Here is a 25,864-nt window from a genome sequence, read left to right as displayed (position 1 = left end):
GAACGAAGCTTGTGTGCCGTTAGCCAAGAGTTGCCAAGCTGGAGCTGTCCATTGAATGCTACTGCCGCAATGCTTGAGTTTGCTCATTCGCGGAAGATGGGATAGACCATCCCAGAAAGGCAGGAGCGCGAACATTACTGAAACTCGACCAAACGGTCAATACAAGAGTTCACACAGCAAGCCTAATCACGCCCAGAGTGATGCATTGGAAGTTGCGAGCAGAACCTTTTAAACTGTAGTATAGAAGAATGATGATAATTTGGTAGCCGATTGTAGCAATTAGCGAGACAGACGGACTATTACTAACAACCAAAATCAGGGACACCGAGTACTATTTGGTAATATAGAAGCATCTTTGGGTGCGTATATTATCTTTATTCCTCGACTGAGGTGGCTTTTCGTTTGCGTGGCTTCTTGAGCAGCTTCTCAACTTCTTTCGGTCCGCGCAAGCGCAAGGTCATCTCCTTCATCATGTCACCCCAAACGAGTTTGCCGCCACATTCGGGACAATTGCCGGACACTGGAAGAATGTGATCCGCCTGCTCTTCGGCTAAGAAATATTGACTCCAACAGGTTACATGACCAACACCTTCGCAGCCGTCGTTATAGCAGGCGGCATGTAGACCTTCACCAGGGCCTATGGCTTCTTTACATACTACGCAGTCGCCTTCCCTTTCGAATGTGAAGATGGAGTTAGTCTTGGCAACATAATCTTTGAGCGGAGCGTAATCCAGAGGAAGAGCATGAATACCCCATGGCGCAGGTGCCGGGGCCGCACCCGAATCTGTGATGCCTTCGACGTTGGCGATTGTAGGCGCGAAGTCGGGAAACGCTTCTAAGCTGCTCCGTAAAGGCTCGCTGGCAGTCGAGCACCACCTGTTCCAAGCCTTGTAGACATCTGGCGCGAAGAAGTGTAGACTCAGAGGCCACCTGGAAAAGCTGTCGACTCGAAGAAGCAGGTGAAGGTTTGAGAGGATCGAGGTCAGGCTGTGGCGAGGCCGCTTGGGGTGGCCATTGCGCTTTTTCTGCGTCGCGATGGTGATACGTGACTCGGATGGAATGTGTAGAGATAAATGTGGATTCGTTAAAGCCCATCTGTATCCATCAGTAGAGGTCGCCTCAGCCAAGCACTGGTTTTAGAAAGAGAGGACTCCGTACTCAAACTTCAAAGCCGCTACTGAGCCAGGGAAGCCCGAAACTAGGGCCACCATCTCCCATGGCCTCAGCGTATTTCGCGATGTACGAGCAGCGCCACCTTTGGCCTGGCCGTTATGCTGCTTCAAACGCCGAGGGGGGTGTGGTGTGCTACCAATATAAAGAGAAGCATGCCTGACAGTGGACCGCAAGATGTAGACGGTATATAAAGGGGGTATCGGCTTAGCAAGAACGGACATTCTGTACGTCTTGTCCTCATCCAGGCTGTGTTGGGAGTCGTTCTGGCGTGTAATTTACAAAGCGCGTGGCATTCATCGTATGAATTAAATTGCTAATATGTGAAGACAAAATATGCGCAGTTAATCAGGAACTCGGATACTTCTGACAGGCAACAAGCGATGCCACAGCAGAGGATGAAAGTGAAACGACATTTGGTATGCTTACTGCCTCACGACTCACCTGCACGGGACAGGCGTCACAGCAACGTTGGAGGGGCAGATGTCAAATGTCCTTCCTTTTAATGAGCGCACTGGCCAACGGCGATGCCCCAAGCAAATGTCGGCTACATATCGCGACAGACACAATTATACATGAGCCATGTAATACTGGTCATGTATTCGAGAACAAATCTGTGATAATTGAGATCCCACCAGATTCAGTATTAGCATAGTTTGTAACTAATGGCGTTGATGTTGCAATGCACAAACATATTGGACAGCATTTCACAATCAGTGGATGCTTGAGCCTACCCGCTTGATTTCAGCGGCTCTTATTAAGAATCCGTTAACCTACCTGGTTAGCTGCAAGCAAGCTCATGTAATTTGCCGTCGTGTCTATTATTACCCATAATAGACATTGATTGCCCTCGTTTCTGACACACATTGCAGCAGCTATTATGCGACTATAATTGGCATATATACATTCCTCACCATACCATGACATGCGAATGCAAAGCCACCTCATCTCGATCTGCTTATTAGTCATCCAGAGTATGTACCGTTCGTGGATCGAGGCTCCTGGAGAGGCTCCTGGTAGGCTTGGAGGGACTCAGATCTGGATCTGGTGGTACGGTAATCGCCCCACAAAATCAAACTCCGCTGCTTGGTGAGCCTTTTTATTTTTTAATTCGAAAAGGTGCCCAGATTCGTGCGGCTTCCATCGCCCATCTCTACCCATTCCAGGGGGTCTCGTCAGGCGGCCCGCCTTTTCAAACGTCACTCGTTTCTCATTGGCTTGAAAATCCATGAGTACAACCCAGGGCTGATGATCCCCGCTTCGATATCAGAGTGCTAAAATGCCAAAAGTGCCATCTCGACGTCAGGTGCCGTGCAAACGCCTGCCTTGCCTGCAGCCGCATCGCTAAATCTGACCGCATCCCATCAATCGTCGGGTCATGGAATTAGTATCTGAACCAATTCTCACCGCTTTTCAAGAAGTGCACCAAGCTAGGACTTTCGCGACTTGTCCCAACGAGCTCGGGATCCCTTTAGATGGATAGACAGATTGATTGATTGATGAAGAGGTGCAACCTCAAGGCTCGGCAAGCTTGCTGGCGTGAACCCACCCTTGACCAAATGCGCCTAGATCCCGCTACCAACCAATCCCTGAAATGGGGACGTGGTCTGTTTTCATTTTCGATCCCTCGGTTCGTCCGTTTGCCTTTTCAGCAGGCATACCGCAAGTAGCGAACCTTTATCAACGATTCATGCGCTCGCTGATCTTGCGTTCCCACCAAACCGGCAATCTTTGGTTGCCCATATAGGAATAGCATGTAACTACTCGTCATGACCAACTTTTTCATATTTGATGTCGTCCGCTGTAGCTTTACAACGCATGCATGCATTTGGGTGCATATCGTGATTTATACGTACGGAAATAGTGGTATTTTTTATCAATCGAAACGTATGACTTCCAAACCCCCAACCCGACTCCCACCCGGAACCTGGGGAGTTTCCATAATTCGTGTCGCATCGTCTGACTAACTGAGCCTGTGCCTGTGCCTGTGCGCATACACATATACATGTACGTACAATTTTAGACCAGCAACTTATCTGGCACGAACTTCAAAGCCTCCGAGCTTCCAAGCCCTCTTCTCAAAACAAGATAGCCCCACACCCGTCGTCTCGACTCTCTACTGTCAGTCTGTGGACTAAATACATGCACAGCACCCAGCCTAGTAAAATCTCCCGACAAAGCCCATACGTCGTTGACCCTTGCCGGTCGCCGCTGCCCACTACATGTGCAAAGCATTTGCGTCTTGTCCTGCCCTCCGCTTTGCTCTCCCGTCCATATCCGTTCTATCAGTCGTATCCACTTGACCTCAATTCATGGTACCTAGGTAGCATTGTAGTTTAAACTCTGGGGATTTTTTTCAGTTTTGTTTTTCTTTTCGCCAATCACAACAACAGCAACAACAACAACAACACCAACAACAATAGCAACAACGGGAGTGCAGTTGAAGGAGGAGGAATGACTTGACGATTATACAATGCGGAAAGTGACAGCTGCCGATCCAGTGTTATCACCTAGTCTATGTAGGTTGCACCTTAATGATCCGATTTCATCATGTTGCGCCAGCTGAATGAAGAAGCATTTGCATCTGAGTCGGACGACACCTCCCGGTCCTTTTTTTGTGGAGACCTCGTACCCTTGCACCTGTACTTGCACCTGTGAGAACCCAGACCAAGATTCAGACGCCGTGTGTACAGTACCTGTCTATTCCATAGTCCCATAGTCCCATAGTCCCATACTCCCATACGGCCATATCCATACCCATACCTAAATGTGGTGCCGGCCACCCTCATCCCTAACCTTACTCTCAGCATTCAATTCTCACACAACGCTCGTACGGGCAAACTTTGTCACCTTCGCACCCCAAGGCCCTCCCGTCTCGAATCTCCTGCTTCCATCTTTCGAGCCCACTAATCTGTCCCCTGTGTGTCTGGTCTATTCGGAATCTTGGCCATCTCAGCCATATCGGCTTTTACAAGTCTTGCTTGTGCACTTACTTACCAAATATCTCAAGCCATGCGCCAATCTGGGCTGTGAACACCTCACTCCCCTACTTGCATGGCGACGGTCAGACGTTTATTTCCAACATTTGAGCAATCGTACTTGCAGGTCCCCGACATATTCTTTGTAACCCCCAGCTCGTCAATTCGTCCTCTAGCATGGTGCAAACACCCACGATGGGCCTCACGGCTAGCGGCGCAGGCAGTCTGAATGGCAGTGGCCGTGGCTCACCGGCTGTAGGTTCCTCTGCTGGGCTCATGTCCACGACGAGTGCCACGAAGCCCAAGATCACACTCAACGGCAACGGTTACCACCCGGCCAACCCTCAGCTGCCCCTCAGCTCAATGCGCAGCGCGCCCCTCGATCTCCGGTCTGTAGAGCGACGTGGGCAGCCCACCCAGGGCAGGGAGACCACGAAACGCAATCGCCCTTTCGGCTTGCAAGAAGCCCCTACATATCGCCCCACCGACGACGACTGGAAAGATCCTTTTGAGTACATTCGCAGGATCAGCCCCGAGGCCTCGAAATATGGCTTGTGCAAGATCATACCCCCGGATTCGTGGAATCCAGACTTCGCCATCGACACCGAGGTGCGCAGTTCCCCTATACTGTTACAACCCGAACCATCGCGCATCGTATCCTATGCAGCGATCGATAGTGCGAGACTCGGGTCCATCTCTCTAGACTTGCTAATGGAGGTTCCTACAGAAATTCCACTTTCGCACACGAAAGCAGGAACTAAACTCGGTAGAAGGAAGTTCGTCGGCCACTGTCGTCCACTTGCCACTGAAAACGGCTGACCTTTTTGCTAGGTACTCGAGCCAATCTCACATATCTCGATGCTCTTGCCAAGTTCCACAAGCAACAAGGCACGAATCTCAACAGATTGCCCTATGTCGACAAGAAGCCACTCGATTTATACCGCCTCAAGAAATGTGTCGAGGCCCGCGGTGGATTCGATAAGGTCTGCAAGATGAAGAAATGGGCAGAGATTGGCAGAGATCTGGGCTACAGCGGCAAGATCATGTCGTCCTTATCAACGTCACTGAAGAATTCATACGATCGATGGCTCACGCCCTACGAAAACTATTTACGACAGGCGAAACCAGGTGTCTATCAGCAATTGGAATTTGAATATGGTGGCCCGCTGACCCCTAGTCCGGCCCAGAGTCCCATCAAGCGTTCCGCAGTTAATACACCGTCAAGCTTGCGGGGTGATTCGCCTGCACGAAGCGCAACGGACGCCTTGCAAGCCACTATCGCACTGAACCACGGCGTCAAGGTAGAGAGCGACCGCGATGGGGTTGTGGGCGATGCTCCAGTTGCCCCCAAAGGCCCGGCGCCAACATCCGGGGGCTTCACGGCTATTAACTCTGGAGGGCCAGTTGGTTTCACTGCAGTAAATGCAGGCTTTACCAGCGTCAACCGGCCTCTCTCCGCTGAAGTCAAGAACTTCACGCCGCCGCCACAGAAGCAGTTTGGAAGCCCCATGTCATCAGCGAAGAATACTCCAGACTTCCGTCCCTCTGCGTTGGGCTTAACAAATCCCCTCAAGCGTCAACTGAGTTGCGATAGCCTCGACATCGCCAAGAAGGAGGGCGGTGCAGATAAGGACGATGCAGATAATGGCAGTCGCAGAAGTAAGCGATTAAAGCAAGGCAAGTATTTAACCCCGTCCATCATGCACCAATATCATCTCACACCTTTTGTGGACGATTTTGGGACGCAAATTTTCTCTTCCCTTTTTTTCTTTTCTTTCTTTTCTTCTTGGCCGTAACACTTTTTCCCCCTTTGCGCAACCCTGCCTGGTACTTCCGAATTTTGTATGACAGTCCATTCCGTAAACCCCGGACTAGCGGATGGTGAACCAATCGGATGGGGGACAGTATAGAAACCTATGCGGTTGGCCGCAAACCCACTCAAGAGCTTCAGGATGGACGGTCACTACGTTGAAGACCACGAGAGGAGCAACGTTCCCACGGCCTACTTTTGGTGCTGAATTAGAGATGACTAACAACTTGCTCTTCAGACACTGTTCCCACTGTTGCTGGCTCACATATGTCGTTATTCCGCCCACTTGGGCCGCGAGTGCCTCGCGATGAGACTTTACCCCCAGGAGAGGTATGTTACACTCGGGCATCCTAGAACTCAGCATTCAAGCATGCACCGGCATCAGCTAACAGTGATTTTAGCGATGTGAGAGCTGTGGCAAAGCTGAAGAGGCCGGCTGGCTCGCAGTCTGCGAATCATGTGACCTCGCTTACCACGGTCCTTGTGTCGACCCGCCCCTCAAATCCAACCCAGGATCAGAGTGGAACTGCCCACGATGTCTAGTCGGTGACGGCCAGTTTGGGTTTGAAGAGGGAGGCCTTTACTCACTGAAGCTGTTCCAGGAGAAGGCTGCAGACTTCAAGCAAGGATACTTCGAAAACCGTATGCCTTTCGATCCGGTGCTTAATTGCCCCCGTCCAGTTACAGAAGACGATGTCGAACGCGAATTCTGGCGCTTGGTCACTAGTATAGAGGAGACAGTGGAAGTAGAATATGGAGCTGACATTCACTGCACCACTCATGGCTCCGGATTCCCGACTGCCGAACGCAATCCGAACAACCCTTACTCAACCGACTTCTGGAATCTCAACATTCTACCGTTGCACCCAGAATCACTTTTTAGACATATCAAGTCCGACATCTCTGGTATGACTGTCCCGTGGGTCTATGTTGGCATGATTTTCTCGACGTTCTGCTGGCACAACGAGGACCACTTTGCTTATTCCGCCAATTATCAACATTTTGGAGCAACAAAGACGTGGTACGGCATTCCGGCAGAAGACACGCAGAAGTTTGAGGCTGCCATGAAAGAGGCAGTTCCCGAACTTTTCGAGACTCAGCCCGATCTCCTCTTCCAGCTTGTCACTCTCCTGACCCCCGAGCAGTTGAAGAAAGCCGGCGTCCGGGTATATGCCCTGGACCAGAGGGCGGGACAGTTGGTCATCACATTCCCTCAAGCATACCATGCTGGGTTCAACCATGGTTTCAACTTCAACGAGGCTGTCAACTTTGCGCCGCACGACTGGGAACCATATGGTCTAGCTGGTGTTGAGCGTCTCAAGGAGTTCCGAAAGCAGTCTTGCTTTTCGCACGACGAGCTCCTTTGGACTGCTGCTGAGGGCACTTCGAGCGGTCTTACTATCCAGACTGCAAAATGGTTGGCACCAGCTCTGGATCGTGTACACAGGAGGGAACTCGAGCAACGAGAACAATTCTACAACAAACATGTCCAGGGCAACAAGCACTCTTGCGTTCTCAGAGCTGAGCAACACGAAACTTGCGCCTTGGGATTCCAAATTTTGGACGAGGACGTACCGGAAGAAGAGTACCAATGTTCATACTGCAAGTGTTATGCTTACCTCACAAGATTCAAGTGCAACAGATCCAACAAGTACCTCTGCATCCAGCACGCGGGGTCTCATGCCTGCTGCGATATGTCCGAATCAGAGCGTTTCGCCGGCAAAGAGCACATCCTGTTCTATCGGAAGACGACGGAAGACATGAGCGAGACGTATCGAAAGGTCGCCGAGAAGGCCAATCTTCCCGAGACTTGGGAGGACAAGTATGATAAGCTCCTTGATGAGGGTGGCACACCCACGCTCAAGACACTTCGGAACCTTCTTAGCGAGGGTGAACGTATTCCGTACGACCTCCCCTCTCTGCCAGCGCTCAAAGAATTTGTTGATCGTTGTAATGAATGGGTCGAAGAGGCGACTAATTATACGGTCCGCAAGCAGCAAAACCGCCGCAAGAACGACAAGGTCTGGCAAAGCGGGATGCGCAAGTCCATCGGCAACTCCTTCCAGGAACAGAAAGAGCGCGAGATGCGAAAGGTCGATAACATCTATCGGCTGATCGAGGACGCCGAGCGAATTGGGTTCGACTGCCCCGAGATCGTGCAGCTCAAGGAGCGGGCCGATGCGATCAAAAATTTCCAAAACAACGCAGAGTCCGCACTCAACCACGTCATCATCCAGTCCGAAGAGTCCATCGAGGAACTTCTCGAAGAAGGTCGTAGCTTCAACGTCGACATGCCTGAAATCGACAAACTACAACTCGTTTTAGAGCAGAAACGTTGGAACACAAAGGCTAAGGTTAACCGCACCATTTTCATGACACTAGATGAGGTCACCCAGCTCATTGAGGAAGGAGTTCGCTTAGACATCCCACCATACAATGACCACATGAAGCATTTTAACGAGAAGCTCGCTGCAGGTCGACAATGGCAAGCCAAGGCTACCGAACTGATTAATGCTGAAACTGTTCACTATCCCCAACTGGAAGCATTATCCAACCAAGTGCAACATGGCGCTCTCCCTGTATCGCAGGAAACCCTGGCGGCTGTTGACCAGATTCTGCACAAACAGCGAGAAGCACATCGACAAATCCTGGACCTAATGGAACGATCAAGGGAGGCAGACTATACCAAACGCCCGAAATACCAGGAGGTCATTGATGTGATGAAGAAATTGGAGGATCTCAACTCGAAACCTACGGGTACTCTGGATCTCGAAAGAGAGCAAAGACGGCACGAGGACTGGATGCGAAAAGGCAAGAAGCTCTTCGGCAAGACAAACGCGCCACTGCATATCTTGAAGAACCACTTGGAATACGTGTTGGACCGAAACCTCGACTGCTTCGACATCACTAGTGATAAGCCTCGATTGCCAGCCGAGCCCGCATCCAGAGCTCCTAGTCCTGGCGAAGAGCGCGAAACTAACAAGGTTCCTCGGTCATGGGACGATCCGACATTCCGGGAAGTCTTTTGCATTTGTCGACGCGTCGAAGCTGGCATGATGATTGAGTGTGAACTCTGCCACGAATGGTATCATGGCAAGTGTCTGAAGATTGCTCGCGGCAAGGTCAAGGAAGATGATAAGTACACATGCCCGATCTGCGACTGGCGAGTGAAGATTCCACGTGATGCTGCTAGACCGAAGCTCGAGGACCTGCTCTCGTGGCAGGATGAGATCGCCGGATTGCCCTTCCAACCTGAGGAAGAAGAGATACTGCGAAAGATCATCGACAACGCTATGGACTTTCGAAACCACATATCAGTCTACTGCAATCCTATCATGGCAACGGCTTCCGAGGCCGAGACTCAGAGATTTTATCTACGCAAGATCGAGGGTGCCGAGATTCTTCTCGCATTCGAGACCAACTTTTTCCGCCAAGAGCTGCATAAGTGGAGCCCCGTTGCGCCTGAACCGCCACCAGTGTTGGATGTGTCGAAGAGCACAAGGAAGCCGCGCCCAACAAAGCTGCAGCGAATGCTTGCTCAGCACGGTGTTGACGAACCTGAAGACCTTCCTGAGAATCTGAGAGCCAAAGCCATTAGTCTAAAACGAAAGGCTTTGAATGCAGATGCTGCCGCTATCATCCCAATATCGAATCAGCCATCTGGATCAGCATCTGGTGGACACGGCGCTGTCAGCCCTTCAGCACATTCCTACGGTTCAGGGACTCACGGATTTTTCGGGAGGACTTCGCAGCCTCCGACACCAGCGATGGCAGTTAACAGCCATGGCCACCCTAGTCGCAGCGGAGACTCTACCTCGTCTAGTAGACCCGGCTCCGCAATGCATGGTGGGTCATTAGATCTTGATGGAAGCGATACCGCCAACATACATCCCGACTTTTTTATGCATGCTGAAGGTGGTGGTCCTGGGCCGCGACTCATGGCTTCTGATCGTGAGTCATTATCACTTGAGGAGCGTCTGTTGAGCGGTCAAGATGATGTGATCAACTTGCAGAGTGGGCATGAGAAAAGTAAGGCTCTCGAGATTCTTAAGCGCACCGAGGAAGGCCGTCGCCGCGCTGAGGAGATCTTCGGACCAGAAGTATGGGACGACGAGACAGGCCTGCGTGGTTCGGGAAGCATGCCCGATGCGGAGATGCGCCCGGATGGAGATGACAAGGACGTCGACAGGATGTTCATGGACCTCACCAATGTCGATGATGAAGCTGGTGATGGCAACAAGGCCGCCGCCGCCGTGACCACGGAGAGTTTTGAAGCTGAACGCGATGCCATGGACATGATGGATTCGGACTAATGACGCTGCTCTTCTGCGACGGACATATATCCGGTTTTACTGTTGCTTGTAGCTCACTGCGAAGTGTTGAAACATTATGTACAACTATAAAGGGGGCTTCTGGTTTCTGGTGTGCTTGTTTCATCTTTTCGTGGCGGATGATTTGAGAGAAGGATGGAGTTCCGAGTTTAAAAGACCAGACACAGGGCGGCTTGTCGCATTAGAACAGGCGTTGCATTTGATACATGAACATTTCAATTATGCTTATTTGAAACGCTATTGCCATCCGCCTCTTGCGTGTTTAGCACTGCAAATTGCAGATACCTACATTTACAATCCTACTCGAGTAATGCTAAGTTCACAAATTAAGTTCTACATCACCCGAGTCAGGTAGCTGCCAGCTGACAGTCGATTGCATCTGTGCATGTACCGCAGTACCCCGCGCTGATCCCAGATTTCATGATCACGTGTGTTTGACGTCAAGAAGCTCATGTGTCACCAGTCAACACTTTAAGCATTTTTTCAGAGCGGATGGTTGGGGGTGTTGCCCTCGTAGGTCATGAACTTTCGCGACGCTCAGATATGGCACTTCACGCAGAGCAATTGGCGATACTAGAACGAGCCCAGACACACTACAAGTTGTCATCTAACACAGGAAGTGTTTTTAATCAGTAGGGATTGCCTCCCTTTTTTCTTTCCTTTTTTCTCTCTTTTGTAAATTAGAACGTTTATACTTTCTTTCAGATCCCTATCAAGAAGTCCGAGTTGGGAATTGAAGTTGGCGGGTGCTCCGCGTAACACAGCATGATGCGCTTCGGCTGCAAGCGCGATGCTATGTACGATATAACCTTAATTAGGATTCCAGATCAACCAATCGGCATTATGACAGTGCCAATCAATCACTATGCAGAGGCCAACTCAGAACCCTTGTTTTCTTTCTTCAGCCATTGATATGAGAACTCAAATGGGGACGGCATTATAGCTGCATTGTTGTTTTTATTTTATTTTACATTTTCGCGTCCACTCACCTCAATGTTGCCGTTCGCCATTTTACGGGAGCATTATATAGGCGACTATGCACTTCCTTAGTGTTGCTATTATCACCAGTCACTGGCTAGTCACTGGCATTCAAGCAGAGAGTGTTTTGCAAGTAGAGATTCCACAAAACCCGCCGGAAGGCACGTCTGGTCCTATTAATCCGTCATTTGCGGGCTTTGGGATTGAGCCGTCCAACTTATTCTCGTTTACCGGATACGATGAGCCGAACGCATTGACGTTCAACCTGATCGATAACTTGGTAAGCTACACGGGCAAGCCGCCGCATGTCAGATTAGGCGGTAACACACAGGATTACATGATATTCCGCAAAGACCAGACAGAATGGACTTGGGTCAAAAACCCCCACCCCATTGGACAAGGGGATTACGCGTGCGACCACATGCTGATCGGGCCACGCTTCTTCGAGGCTGCCAACCGATTCCCTGAAGGCACACCCATAACCTGGGGTCTGAACCTAGCATATAAGGAAGACGACTGGGCGGACCAGATCACCACCATGGCGCGGCAGGTCGTCGAAAGCTGTCCAAACCTCAAACTCGTCTCCTTCGAGATTGGCAACGAGCCTGACCTGTACCTGCAAAACGCGTTCCGCTCGGACGGGTGGGGTGGACGGGCATACACGAAAGATTGGCTTGAGCGCGCCAAGGTGATCTACGAGCAAGTCCTCAAGCCCAACGACATCGCCACGGATTTCTTCGAGCCCGGCTGCACGGCCTCGACCAGCGGGACAGATTTCCAGATTCAGGACCTCGCGTCGTTCGGCATCGACGCCCAGGCCGCGGAGAGTGAGACGTCGTACGTGGCCTCCTGGAACCAGCATGACTACTACTACTACATCGGGGTTTCCAACTACCCGCTGACGCTCTCACACTTCATGCAGCTGAGCACGACCGAGGACCAGTTCGTGTCGTGGAGCAAGCAGGTGGCGCAGGCGTGGGCGACGCCGTACGGCTACGCACTGCGGGAGATGGGGGTCGTCGGGCCCGTGGGGCTCCGGGGCATCACGGACACGTTCGGGGCGGCGCTGTGGGCGCTCAACTTCTTGCTGTACGCCGCCTCGCTGGGCATCGCCACCGTGCAGTTCCACATGACGGACGACAGCGAGGCGTCGCTTTGGCTCCCGCTCGCCATGAACGGGAGGCGCCCCTTCGTCCGCCCCATCTACTACAGCTTTGCCGCCTTCGACCAGATTATCGGACCCACCTGCACCGCGCAGGTCGCCCCCGTCCCCGTCGCGCTGGTTGGCGGCGGTGGGGTCCCAGAGGGCTACTATGGCTATGTACGCGCCTACGCCGTCTACCAGGCCGGTAAGTGGCAGAGCCTCGTGCTGATCAACTCAAAACTCACGTCCGACGGCGCCGCGGGCGACGAAATACCCGGCCTCACGGTGCGTGTGGCGTTGCCGGCCAAGCTTGCGGGCCAGAAGGTTGTCCTCAGCTACCTGAGCGGCGCGTCGTCCAACGCCACCGAGGGCACGACGTGGAACGGGCTCGAGTACGAGAGCAGCGGCGACGGCACCCCGAGCCAGAAGGACGACGGGCTGAGCGGCCGCACGGCCTCGGTCGGCGAGGACGGCACGCTCGAGCTCTTGGTCAGGGACTCGCGGGCCGTCGTCGCGAGTCTGGGCTCCAGGGTAGGAGAGGGGCTCGAGGCTGATCCGGAGGCGTGTGCTGCGATCGGGCAGAGGGGTCCGGCGCCCAGCAATCACAACGGCGGCGACGGGTCGTCTCCGAGCAGTGGAGAGGGTCAAGAGGGCGGTAGTGATAATGAGGGCGGAAACGCGGCGGCGGGTGCCAGCTTTCAATCAAGCGGCGATAATGGTGGACAAGGCGTCGCCAACGGAGACGGTGATGGGGCCGAGGACAAGAAGAGCGAGGCTGGTGGCAGAGCAGGGCTCTTTTCTGCGGTCGGGAACAGATCCTTGGTGGCTTGTGTAGTGGCTCTTGGAATTTTTATCGCTTGAGATATCTTTTAGAGGTCTAGGATGTAATGGGACGTGGCCAACACACGAACGTGCGGATAGGCAGGAAAGTGGAAGATGGGTATAGAGAAGTCGTTCATCTGGTCTCTTAAAAGAGCCTGAGAACGTAGACCTAGAAAGGTGTGCTTGCTTTACATGACTTGTATTTAGCACATATGCTTATTAAAGTGTTTCTTGCTTGTGCATTGTCTATGTATCGCCAATTCCTTCACTATATTGACAGGAGTCATCATACGTGTTAAGTGTGAGACTCAACGTCGATTACATGGGGTAACAAGAATAACGCAGTCGAGTTAATCAGTGATCTTGTGATGTATTGTTGCTCAGCCAGGTCTTCTTGAAACAGCGCTTTGCCTTCACCCATTCGTTCAACTTGCTGCGAAAACCTCCATCTGTATCTCATACAAGTCCCAATCCTTCGTAAAGGCCCACCCGAATGCACCATGCAGCCTCTGTCCTGTCTGCAGCGCTTGTCTCGACTCCCAAACACCCTTGACGCTATTATGCGGCCTGTGGCTGGAGTCGTCAATTCAGGGAAGGGGAGTGGTACCGGAGTGAACCTAGTGCGAAGTGGATATATGGTGTAGCATGCTTCATGTTTGGTGTCTGAAGGTATGAGAGTAAGGTTATGGTGAATTTATGCAAGGCAAAGGACTTTAAAAACTAGAGTGCTTCGAAGTGTACGAGAAGATGAGGTGTTATGCAGTGGGAGGCGGTGAAAATAGAAGGCGTTAAGGGAAGGCGATTATAGGATAATCATGCATATGAACTTCGCGTCCGGAACGTGGTAGGGGGTACCAATGAGGGGTCGCGCGGCGGGTATAGATGGAGGGAGGTTCGGTGGAAGGCAGCGTGATAGTTATACTGAATGATATGTTGTAGTGTGATGGTCATGCTTGTGTGAGGATTTATCGTCAAGGTAAGAAGAATAAGGGGTGGCTCCGTGGTGAAACGAAGTACTGTGACATCGGGCTTCAGGACTTGTGGGGATGTGATATGAACAAATGGCAATGCTAGAGAAGTGAACAATAAGCGATTAGGAATTGATGTTTCATGGATGATGTGCTCATGTGGGAGGGATCACACTAGTGAAGAAAACGGGCTGTGCATTGTAGACTGTTGTTGTGTATGTGATGAGCCTGCTCGAGTGTACATAGGTATGTGACGGTGCATGGGAGTGGGGAGGCTGTAAGGAGGGCACGGGAAGGATTTCATATGGGCAATAGTTATGATAAGCGTCAGGTAGAACCGAAGCAGCAGGTAAGAAATGAAGAGATGTGCTGGGCGAGGTGTGGCTCGTAGGACGAGGTCAATAGTGCACATTATCCGATTGGGTAAATCATTGTGAAGAACGGAACTCTTGGGGTGTAGATGCCACGGAGGACGAACAGGTGCGCCTATATGAGCAAGGGCTGAATGGGCTGAAATGTAAAAAGGCGATGCAAGCTAATGTCGGAATATGTTGTGTGCTCCGGAAATAATGGTTGGTTGTATAGTATAGCTTTTCGTTTATGTAGTGTCAGCCTGATTGTTTGGGTACGGGGCTAAATCAGATTGGATGAATTGGTGGAATGACGTTTGATTTCAATGACAAGGATCTTGGCAGTATTGCTGAGGAAACGAGACCATGCTTAGATGAATGGTGACTCTAGGCAAGAGGTGAAATAGGAGTGGTGTTGATGGTGGCCACGATTGTTTTGCAAAGAGGTTCGTTGAGTATCATGATATAGACGCGAAGTGCTGGTTGCGGGTAGTGGAGAGGTGAATCGGAATCAGTAGTGATGAAATGATGAGGGTCTGTGGAGATGTGGTATCGGATTCCTTGATGGCGGCGATGTAGAGTTATATATCCTATGAAGATGTATACTGCGTTGTGGTCTCAGTTTCAAATATTGCCGTGAACCGAGGCGTTATGGCACTGCATCGCACCATGTCACGATGTTGCAGCGGCGATTGAGGCATAGCCGAACCACCATCCAGATGCCAAGATGGGCCTGATCCGAGCAATGTGAGATTGACGGTGATCCACCAGATCAACGCAGGGTTCAACACCAGATGATAACCTTCCTCTCTTTCGTCTGAATTCAAGGTTTGTCCGTTGCGATTGGTTGAAATGATGCGACAAAATGACTGCATTGAGCAATCTCCTCTGCTGGGTCTGCTGACTGACCCCGACTGGGCGCTGGCAAGTTTTATCCTGGCGCTAAGCGAGGGAAGATCAAACTCGACGGCGTGTCACCATGAGCAATCCCTTCCCTTCCCTGTCGCTTACACATTCCTGTCAAAGATAAATAAGCTTTCAGGGCATTATAGCCAAGCATTTCGAATGGTATACACCAAGGTTAGTAGGCAGAGTCACTCCCTGCCTTTTCGGCAAATCCGGCAGGCTTTCCCTGTCCGCACGTCGGGAAAATCATTAGCGCCACGTCGGCGGCGAGCACTTCGTACTGAAAGCTTGTCAACTTGTGTATACAATCAAAGGCAATTCTGTCGAGATGATTCATGCTCTTCGGAACTTTGTCGATTGCACTCGACTGCAAATATATGCATGTATGTGTACGCACGTGCCGAACTTTGAATTCTGTCTTCGTAGCCTCCTCTACCTTCTGCACTACGAGATGTAGCCCTGATGCAGTGTGCTACTACACCTAGCACACCCGTCCTGCTCAAGCCTCAGCTTTCCGCCGGAACTAGTTGACCGATCCAAGAAACCTCATTATAATTCATCCTGCACCGAATTCTCGAAGATGTGGATCGGGGCTATTGCAAAAACGTGTCGAATCTATCGTATTGCTCGTCAAACATACCAGTAGTTAAGTTAACGGCAATCCTTCTCATGCTCAGATTTCGTTCGTCTTGTCATTTCTGTCAAAACCTTCTTGTTCTTGCAACGTTATGAAACGATTACCTTATATCCATCGAGCATAAGATGTAAACTGAAGTAGGTGGATTTTAAACTGATCTCACTCTTATTAAATGATTCTTTCTTGGCTATTGTCGACATGTGATTAACCCAATTAAAGGCTTCGATAACAGCGTATTTCGTGTCATTTTTATTATTCGACCGCACTAGTTTCCAAAGATGAATGAGCTCTTCAGAGTGCTTTGCAAGATATAAGAAGGCATCGCGGTCAACCATGCTAGTAGTGAGCTTGGCCACTTTCGCGTCGTTGAGTTTGAGGGCCACAGCTTCTCCCAATCGGCGAGGTTTTCGCTTTCGAGTCGATCTCTGATTCGTGCGTCTTTTTTTCCTGTGATGCTCCCGAGCTCTTGTGGTCCTGCTCCATCATTCAATAGTCCCGAGACTTATATTTTCGGCAACTCGGGACTCTTGCCAAGTCCTCTATTCGCTAAACTCTTTACAACACGTGGTTTCAATAACAGTCTCATGCTCAAGAAGGTTCTTCGGCTAGATTCTTCTACGGGCTATGGCCCGTGTACCAGTTGTCAACCAAAAGCATTCAACGATAAGCGCGACCATGAAGATCAATCCCGAGTAACTTTATGGGGACAGCTACCAGCATGTACTTTTCTAAGCAACAGATTTTTGACGGACGACAAGATGGCGAATATGCACCTACAGGTGATGTATTTATATGCATAAACGTTGACTTTCTACTCGTTTCTAAGCTTTAGATGTTCGTCAATAGAATAGTCAATTGAAACGTACTTGCCGCATCGAGTCATCTTTATACCTCTTCCTCAAAGTGCAATCGTATTGCCTATGAGATATCGTCATCTTCCGCATTCTCCAACTCCATACCGAATTGCGCCGAATCAGAATCGCTGGAATTCTAGTATTCGTACCCAAAATATGAGTCCGACTCCGCATCAAAGCTGCCGGAAACATCATCCACCCAGGTTTCTGGGATCTGCAATGGTGAATACTGATCCTCTGTTGTATGCTCAATCATTTTCCAACACTCACCCGCCCATCTTTCGGGTAGCAAGTTCCAGTGCAGCTCCCGGTCTTCAACATCTGGCCCATAGGTAAATGTGGAGAGCCGCATTCACTTCCTAGCTGGATACCAGTGGTACTTTAACCTTGAAGCAGACGTACTTCGGTGTCGTCGATGGCGCAGTCACCGCCCACATGGATGTAGGTACAAATGCTGGCGTGTTCCTGGTGGAGCCCACTGATGCAACCGTAGCACAGCTCGACCCTTGTCTTCGTAATAGGTACCTCCACCAGTAGTGAGGCATATGCTTTTACGCTTAATGACCATGGTGCCTCCAGAGGTCCAGAACAGCTGGCAAAAGAAGCTGTTGGAGAGGCTACGGAGCAATCTACAAGGGAAGTTGTGCCGGAAGAGTCGTACTATAGTCCGGGCGGTCTCACGGAGCATCCGGACCCTTTAAGCAATCATCACGACCTGCCCTCGCTAGATAGGACGATTTTGATATTGACAATTTGCTAGACGATTGCCAGAGAGACGAATCGCTGGCGTCCTACGTGAAAGGCCCGGTCAGCTCTTTAACTAATCACGGGAACATTGTTCCAGACCTTACACAAGGCACATCGCACGGAGTTTTAAATTAAGATAGATGACTGCAATGGCTTACTCGGCCTGTATCTGATGTCTCTGCTGGAACCACTGCTGGAACTTCATTTACTACCCCTCTTGAAGAATCAACTAGGACCTCACCCTTGCCACCACAAACCGAGCCATTGACCCGTATCGTAGAGCTTGCCCTTGGTAGACCTAAAACCCATAGATTGCATCTCCTTTCCTGAAATCATGGTTGCGATAGATCGCCCTCATAGCAGTACCCTCGAAAGCTACTCGTTGCTTGACGCGCCTATGCTTGGCCCCGGATGCTAATAGCGCTTTTGACCCGGACAGCGCTAACGATTCTCGGACCGATGATATGATTTTCTCATATCCCAACCAAGACAGGTGAATGCCCCAATCATACCTGTCGATTTTGAGGACAGTACCCCGCAGCACCGCATTCTAACCAACAATGAAGGGTGGCTGAGCATACCTTGACTCCTGCAGATGCGCCAACGTATGTATTTCCATTCCTTGTCTCAAGGCTGTCGCAACTGTGCGTGAAGGTATAGAAAGCCGTCTCGCGATAACAATTTCAAGCCGCGCTGAAAGAAAAGTTTTAAGCGGCATCAAGTAATCGATGTTCTGTAAGTTCTCGCGGAAAAGTTTCTTTGTTTCAATACATGAAGTCTTGACACATGGTCTCGTCGACGCAAACCCGACGAGGCTGGCATGGTAAGGAGAAGTGCGTATCCCAGTAACCTCCTATCTCTTGCATTATGCACAAAGAACCCTGCTGGGACTTTTATCGCACTATGTTCCCAGCCATTCAATTTAGCTTGCTCGCGATTGACGAGGCTCTGCTGCCGATAAATGGCGCTCAGTGCCCTCGGACAAGTTTTGTCTGGTTCGTGGATATCAATCAACATTTTAGGAGTCGCGTTGCCAATGACAATCATGGACACCGCCCACAAACAAAACGCAGTCTTAAGTCTAGTTTGGGGTTTTTTGCACCCAGCAAACACCAAGGCTCTGACAGAATACAGTACCTGTATGGGATGGGTAAAGTCGAAAGATTCAGAGCGATCATGTGCGCGTTCGATCGGTAAATCCCGAAGAAAGCACGCCCTTGAGAAATACAACTTTCTCTCAAGCATCAAAAGCATGCCTTTAGATGGAGAAGGTCTCGCATCAGTCGAAAGTTTCCTAAAAAGTCGACATTGTCATGACCACGTTGGAGAGGTCATTGCAAGATTCATGACATGGAAGACCGATCACCACTCAGCTATAGGGCGTGGAAATATTGACTGCGAAAGTCAGCCCTCTTCTCTGGAACAAAAGAGAAGCTCTGTGGATGGAGAACTCGATTCTCCCAGTTCGGGGACATATCAACAAGCATCGCCGTCGACTTCACCAACAGGTGTAGTTTACAGCATAGAAGATGACACTATATCCGATGTTTTTTCCGAACTCACCATGTCGCCGGGACAGGAGTCCAGCATTAGTTTCAGTGACACAAGCTTTGCGAGCACAGCCTTCACGACTCCCGATGCTACACCGATGAGCTCCGAGGAGTTCCCGTTGCCAATCGAGCCTGCTAGTCGCCCTGAGACACCCTGTCCCATCCCCGAATCCCTACCCAATGACTCCATTACGGAGCAGGACTTGGAACACAACAGTGACGTTCAAGAATTGCTGGCGCAGGAAGACGGCAAAGGTCCCGGAATGCGGGACGGCTTGATCCGCCGCATGAAGACGCAGAAGAGGGGAAAGCTTCCATTACTCATTGCAATTGAGCATGATTGGACAAAACAAGATCATGAAAAGGGAGTCGTCTATATCTTCAAGCACAAGAAGGAGCCCGCTTTGATCAAGATAGGTTGGACAAGAGCTGATTCTCAAGCGCGACACGGTCAACGCGGCAATTGCTACGCAATAGACACAACGCCACATTGGGAAAGTGAGCAGGCCTTCGTTGGAGCTTACCGTGTGGAGCAGTTGGTTCAGAAACAGCTCATAGAACACAATCTTCTCAATCATGAATATAAATGTCCGCATTGCGAGGGACGGCATCAAGAATGGTTCAGGTGCGACCCGGAAGACGCGAAAGCACTTATCAAGCTGTGGACAGAGTTCGTATGCGGTAATTTCTACGACACTGGTTTTGATATTAAGGGAAACCGGTATGGCAGGTTGAGTCAAAAAGGTCGCGATTTCATGGACAGCATCTGCAACGTGACTCCAGACGATTTGCAGCGACGGATACGAGCCAAAGCTACGGGAGTCTCGCGCCTTGTGGGAGAAGAGGTAGAAGGAGTCGTCAACAAGCCATTGAGTCTTCAGAATGGACTTGAGTTTGATTCTACTACAATTTCTGCTACTGTCACTGGCAACTCTCCGGAGGAAGATGACGAGGTACGCGAAGACCACTTTCAACAGGAGGCCTTGGCAGAGGAGAAACGGGGGAAGAAATACCACTTCAAGCAGTTTGGCAAGATCACTCTTGACGAGATTAAGTATGCTACGGAGTCGTTACGCGAGAAGTTGAATTCGGCTTGGCTCCGCTCTTGTGTTGTCATTGAAGAGCTTCGCCAGGGACAATACCCGAATATGGACGAGACTGTCCAAAAGTTCTACGGTGTATTCTACGCCAATGAGCTCAACAAGATAGACGAAGAGAGCGTGGCTCGAGCGCAGGGACCACGAGTCAAGACATGGAATTTCCAGCGATGGCGTAAAAGCCTATGAAGAAGTGCTCGACGCAGTATCACAGCATGTTTGACGCTGGAAGGGGTGGGGGAGGTTCTGAGTTGAGTGAATATGCATTGTATCTTGCAATTGATCATACATTTGGGCTGCTTTTGGAATTTTCATTAAGTCACTATCAGTGTTTGGCAGCATGACCTGTAGATCATTTCTCCAGCTAGCACTGATGAGCTTTCATCCAAACAACATGTGACTCAACTCGTGATTGACACGAAACTACCCATGCATCAGAAACAAAGTCCCAACATACTGCACTATATCATCAACCGCCTTTTGTTTTAATTGAGGATTTATCCCTGCATGAAAGAGTATGATGGAGTTTTGGTGGGGCTTCAACCTTGTAACCGACACGGCGAGCCTAGAGAGGCCTAGCGTGATACTACCTATTGTGAGATTTTGATGCTCGCAATGCCATGAATACACTATAAAAGGGCCTGCTTCCTCTAAAATCTGACGTAAATCTCCCCAAGATTCCACTCAAGTTCCTGTTGTGTCCGCGTGGCCACCGTCTCATTATGGTCAAGCCATTCGACCCATTCACCTCCAAGCGGCTGCTCTACCGAGCCGTGGAGGACAACACTGATGACGAGGAATTCATCTACAACATCCAGCGAGATGCCGAGGCCCAGTCCGGCTCCAGCTTTGGTCTTCTCGTACCCGAAAGCAAGAAGTCAAGCAACAAATGGAGGGAGTCTCTACAGGAACGTGTACTCATGAGCGCCATCATATGCCTCCCTGCCGAAAGTCCGGAGTCGAAGCCCACACCGATCGGTGTCGTCGCGCTTAAAGCCCACAATAAAGGCGCAGAACACCATAGAGTGAGCTACATCAGTATTGACATTCTGCGGCCACATCGTGGCAATGGGTACGGCGCGGAAGCCATCGAGTGGTCGTTGGGTTATGGATTCCAAATGGCGGGTCTGCATCGTATTGGCATCGAGACGTTCACATTCAACACGGGTGCTATGCGACTTTACTCAAAGTTGGGGTTTGTATTGGAAGGCCGCAAGCGCGAAGAGATCTGGTTTAATGGAGAATGGCATGACTACGTGACCTACGGCGTGCTGGAAGGCGAATGGAGAAACAAGATGAAGAAGGAAGGCCGAAATTGGAGAGAATAGATGTTGGTCAGAGGGACCATATTTGGTTAACGCTAATTGGTTCCGGAAAAAAGCAGATCACGGATCGCCAAGCCAAGCCCGGTGATAAAACTGGGACACTTCTGCTGATAAATCCACAATCCTTAACGCCGACGTATATAATAACTTCTATAACCGGACGTCGAGAGATAGAAACAAAAAAATTCATCCCAGCTCATCCAAAAAAAATATTTCAAAAAACAATGAAGTTCGATATCAAGATCATTAGTGATTCAGTCTGCCCTTGGTGCTACGTCGGCAAGCGCCGAGTCGAGGCCGGCATTGCTTCATACAAGGCCGCGCACCCGAATTCAAGCGACACCTTCAACGTCTCGTGGTATCCTTACTACCTTGATCCAAATGCGCCCGTCGAGGGAGAGGTCAAAGCAGATCGATACAAGCGTCGATTTGGCGATGCGAAGTTCGCCCAGATTGAACAGACTCTCGGTGCCGTCGGGAAGGAAGTCGGTATCGACTTCAGCTTTGGCGGTCGGACGGGCCACACGCGCGACTCGCATCGCCTAATCCGCCTCGCGGGCCAAAAGAGCCAGGAGACCCAAAATAGAGTCGTTGATGAGCTTTTCAAGAGGTACTTTGAGCTGGAGCAGGACATCACCAGTCGCGACATGTTGAAAAGCGCGGCAGAGGCGGCAGGACTGGATGGAGAGGAGGTCAGGTCTTACCTGGAAACGAATCAGGGCGCAGAGGAAGTTGAGAATGAAGTGCTGAAAGCGCGGCAGCTGGGTGTGAGCGGCGTGCCGAATATCAGGATCAATGGAATGTTTGAAGCACCCGGCGCGGTAGATCCGGATGTTTTCAAGCGCATCTTTGAGAAGATTGCCGATGCGTCAGCAAAAGCTTAGGGCATACTAGGTAGATGGTATAAGAGTATATTCGCACAGCCTTATAGGGCTGCTCCAATCTGGAATCGATTTACTGCGGATTTTATCATGATGCGTAACAACTAAAGTATGTACTGATGGCTGCCAAGCTTATCCCTCACGCCCAACATTCCGCTTCATTCCGGCGTATTGGTTCGAGGCATCTTACCTCATAGTTTACCTTTTTTTCTCTGTCTTTTTTTCTCTGTCTTTTTTTCTCTTTTTGTTTTCAAATGTCAAAATTTTCTTGATACAGTGAAAGAACCAAAGAGTTTTCATACCCTTACGCTCAGCCAAATTTACTCAACAAAATGTTGGCTGCCAACAAATCTGGCCAATTAGACTTAATGGGTCTACTCCAATTTCTTTGTGAGATCTGTGATCCAGATTATGCTTAGAAGCACAATCGCGGTTGTTCACCCAACACCCACCACTATTTTGGTCAGCGGGTGGCTGTTGAGTTACGCACCTTGGCCCATGTCGATTGAACCTTTGTAAGGTTGGAAAACAGAAGATCTAACTAACATCAATCTACCCGCCCAGTTCCCCCATATCCCCGGAGGGCCTGGTACTAACGGCACGTATAGCTAACTCATGCGTTGACTCATCATCAATATATTCTAACCATTAAAACAGCGACAACAGAATGGCTGGCGGCAGAATATGCTCAGAATGTTTTTATCTCTACATAACACATGCATGGCTACCTACAACACCTCCATAAATCGGCTGGAGAGTTTTATGCTTGCTTGCCGTGCAAGGTCTCAGACATACCACAACACAATTACGGGTACGATGTGCTCGGCCTTCTTGCCAATCGATGTTGCCAACTGAGCAATACTGATATGAAAAGTGTAGCGATAAGCCTAGGCACCCAATCAGCTTCTACGCTTGTATGACAGCGCTGCGTAACTTGCATGCACAATTTTGTATCTCCAAGACCATAGCTCAGCGGATTGTGTCCCTCAGCTTTGCTAGTGGTGCCGGTTTGGGGATGACGTTTGAACTCATAACGCGTAGACCGGAGCAATACGAGGAAACGACACGAGTCTAGGGATAGCATAGCCCTTACGTTCGTGTTGGATTCTGATCTCGTTTGCGGAACCAGACTGTGGTGAACGTGGAGAACGTCGCACAGAAGCGTCTTAATCGAAACGGCGGAGCCTGTCATGGTTTAGCAAGTTGTTGAATTTGGGCACTACGAGAAGGACAAGTAACCCAAGTTCAATTTCCCATCGAATCATGGATTCCATCAAGATTTCGTGTACAAATCCAAGCTGTAGATTTCCTACAGAAAGAGATAGTGCCACATCAAAATAATTATAACGAGGGAGTTGTAGGGGAGCATGTTTTGAGCTGCATGTGAAGATCAAGCTTGAAAGGTTTTCTAAAGCATAGGGGAAGTTTTGGGTGGGTACGGAAGAAAATTCAAGGTGTAACTTCAACCGCGAAGCACATGGAAAAGGCGTGGGAGCAGTGAGTGTATCGTAATCTGTTTCCTTTTTCGATACGCCCTATAATGCTGTTCAAGTAATATCCATAGTCTAAAGATGCCCCTACTTAATGCTCCTCTATCCCGTATTAATGCTTTAACCCTGTTCCTTCCAGCCTGTATGTATATCCGAACCCCCGAAGTGAACCGATTGCACCTGTCGCTTCGCTTCGCTTGCTTTACCAAATGCATATATAAACAAATAAAAGGTGTGAACGACCGTGTGCCAAGAAGCTCAAAAACAAACATGAAGCCCGAGAACAAAAGTAAAAAAACGCCGAAAACATTTCTGTCGATATAGGTGTATGCGAAATCAGAAGGTGAACAACCCGCTGCGCCGCTTGCCAAGAGGATAAATAATGAGTGTGGCGAAGAACAGACCGACCGTAATACCGACGGCAATCTCGATCATGCTTGCCGCGACGTTGAACACGATGGTGTCGAGGGAGCTATCGCTCGAGACCGCTACCGTCGAGGTTCCGTTGACCGTCGAAGTCGAGTTAGTCAACTCGTTAGCAGTGCTCAACCCGCTGAGGAGACTACCGGTAGCAGCCAACCCGCTAGGCACCAGCACAAATATGGCAGGGAGCAAGGCTGCGGCCGCGACACCGTGCCGGAGGCGACTGTAAAGATTGGCGCAAATGCCGACAGCGAAGGCGCTGATGGTGTTGCAGATCTGTGTACTGTTTGGGAATTTCTTGGACAGGAAGAAGTTGACGATATAGCCAACCAAGGCAATGAGAATCATAACCGGCATTTGCTTCCATTTCGCCTGATTGACATATGTCAAGCAGAAGGCGAACGCAGGCACGAATAGGAAGTTCCAATGCGAGTCGAGAGTGTTACTACAGGTAGTCGACGAGGTCGCGTTGTCGTCTATCCAACCGTAAATGGCTGTGCCAATGGTGATGCCGAAACCAAGGAACAGGGAGTAGATGATAGCATACACCATTCTGATGGAACCGGGTACAATGGCTTTTGACTGCAATTCCAAGGCGGCGCAAAGAACGAGGTAACCTGGAAGGATAAGACAGATTGAGCTCTGAGCGATGGCCGAGAAGCAGAACAATTCGCCGCCTTGAATGCTTCCAAAAGCTCTTGCAAGGAAACTAGTCAGAACAGCAGCACCGATTTCAAACACGTTTGTGTACACATCCGACTTTGGTGCGACGATGAGCTGCAAGAATCCAAGGAGGGAGCCGAGCAGGAAACAGATTGGCATATCGATAGGACGACCGTCAAAGGCGAACGGTGCAACAGTAGCACTTGCGAGACCCATCATGAGGACACGAAACCAGGGGTTGAACTTGTCCTTGGACTTGATAATGTCATCCAGTCGGACAATGGCCTCATCAACAGGGACGACATCGTGCAGAACCTCTTTATAGATTTCGTGAGAGTCCTTCAGCTTGCCCAGATTGACACCCTGCACTGATCGAACAATCTTGACCTCAGTAGTGTGAGTAGACAAATCATCAAAAGAAATGATCATGCAGCCAGGAAGGTATAGAAATTGTCCATCAATCTCGAGCACCCTAGCCATCATGCGCAGGTACTCCTCGAGTCTGTGAGTCGGGGCACCGAACATCATCAACGCTCTGCAGAGCTTAATGATAAACTCCTGCCGCTTGAGGATGTTCGCGACATGAATTGTGATTCTGGCTTCTTCCTCCATTCGCGGCCTGGAATTCATCATAGACTTGATCTTGCTGCTGTGCGTTCTCTTATGTTGTTTCGGATCGCCTGGGCTCCGGTATCGCTTTTCGTTCGGATTCGCCAGGATAGCCGACGCGGCAGCTAAAC

The 25,864-nt window shown here is 50.1% G+C and overlaps 7 protein-coding genes across 7 annotated transcripts; 5 read left to right on the top strand and 2 right to left on the bottom strand.

The window, feature by feature from the left end:
* Window positions 1–228: 228 nt before the first annotated feature.
* Window positions 229–1,852, bottom strand: BKA67DRAFT_557548 (GIY-YIG catalytic domain-containing protein). The gene is made up of 2 exons (XM_046102268.1): window positions 1,159–1,852; window positions 229–1,095 (listed from the first exon to the last, which is right to left on the bottom strand). The coding sequence occupies exons 1-2, from the start codon at window positions 1,392–1,394 to the stop codon at window positions 375–377; spliced, it is 957 nt and encodes a 318-aa protein (XP_045962492.1). The 5' UTR covers window positions 1,395–1,852; the 3' UTR covers window positions 229–374.
* Window positions 1,853–4,343: 2,491 nt separating this feature from the next.
* Window positions 4,344–10,271, top strand: BKA67DRAFT_656461 (PLU-1-like protein-domain-containing protein; the record flags this gene model as incomplete). The annotated part of the gene is made up of 4 exons (XM_046106942.1): window positions 4,344–4,914; window positions 4,980–5,807; window positions 6,197–6,288; window positions 6,360–10,271. The coding sequence occupies 4 exons, from the start codon at window positions 4,344–4,346 to the stop codon at window positions 10,269–10,271; spliced, it is 5,403 nt and encodes a 1,800-aa protein (XP_045962491.1).
* Window positions 10,272–11,433: 1,162 nt separating this feature from the next.
* Window positions 11,434–12,930, top strand: BKA67DRAFT_488302 (uncharacterized protein; the record flags this gene model as incomplete). Its single annotated transcript, XM_046096947.1, has 1 exon — window positions 11,434–12,930. A coding segment is annotated over one exon (1,497 nt), but the record flags the coding sequence as incomplete, so codon positions are not given.
* Window positions 12,931–18,740: 5,810 nt separating this feature from the next.
* Window positions 18,741–20,531, top strand: BKA67DRAFT_644115 (uncharacterized protein; the record flags this gene model as incomplete). The annotated part of the gene is made up of 1 exon (XM_046105839.1): window positions 18,741–20,531. One exon carries the CDS (start codon window positions 18,741–18,743, stop codon window positions 20,529–20,531), a length of 1,791 nt encoding a protein of 596 aa, XP_045962489.1.
* A 267-nt stretch (window positions 20,532–20,798) lies between these two features.
* On the top strand, window positions 20,799–21,909 carry BKA67DRAFT_209609 (GNAT family acetyltransferase). Its single transcript, XM_046095479.1, has one exon. It carries the CDS (start codon window positions 21,065–21,067, stop codon window positions 21,668–21,670), a length of 606 nt encoding a protein of 201 aa, XP_045962488.1. The 5' UTR covers window positions 20,799–21,064; the 3' UTR covers window positions 21,671–21,909.
* Window positions 21,865–22,631, top strand: BKA67DRAFT_557534 (thioredoxin-like protein). Its single transcript, XM_046102267.1, has one exon. It carries the CDS (start codon window positions 21,892–21,894, stop codon window positions 22,549–22,551), a length of 660 nt encoding a protein of 219 aa, XP_045962487.1. The 5' UTR covers window positions 21,865–21,891; the 3' UTR covers window positions 22,552–22,631.
* Window positions 22,632–23,997: 1,366 nt separating this feature from the next.
* BKA67DRAFT_591322 (uncharacterized protein) lies at window positions 23,998–25,652 on the bottom strand (the record flags this gene model as incomplete). Its single annotated transcript, XM_046104700.1, has 2 exons — window positions 23,998–24,083; window positions 24,443–25,652. 2 exons carry the CDS (start codon window positions 25,650–25,652, stop codon window positions 23,998–24,000), a joined length of 1,296 nt encoding a protein of 431 aa, XP_045962486.1.
* Between the last annotated feature and the right edge of the window lie 212 nt (window positions 25,653–25,864).

Source organism: Truncatella angustata, assembly GCF_020726525.1.
Source record: "Truncatella angustata strain MPI-SDFR-AT-0073 chromosome Unknown BKA67scaffold_2, whole genome shotgun sequence".
Taxonomy (NCBI): Eukaryota; Fungi; Ascomycota; class Sordariomycetes; order Amphisphaeriales; family Sporocadaceae; genus Truncatella; species Truncatella angustata.
This window is presented reverse-complemented; position numbering and strand designations above follow the sequence as displayed.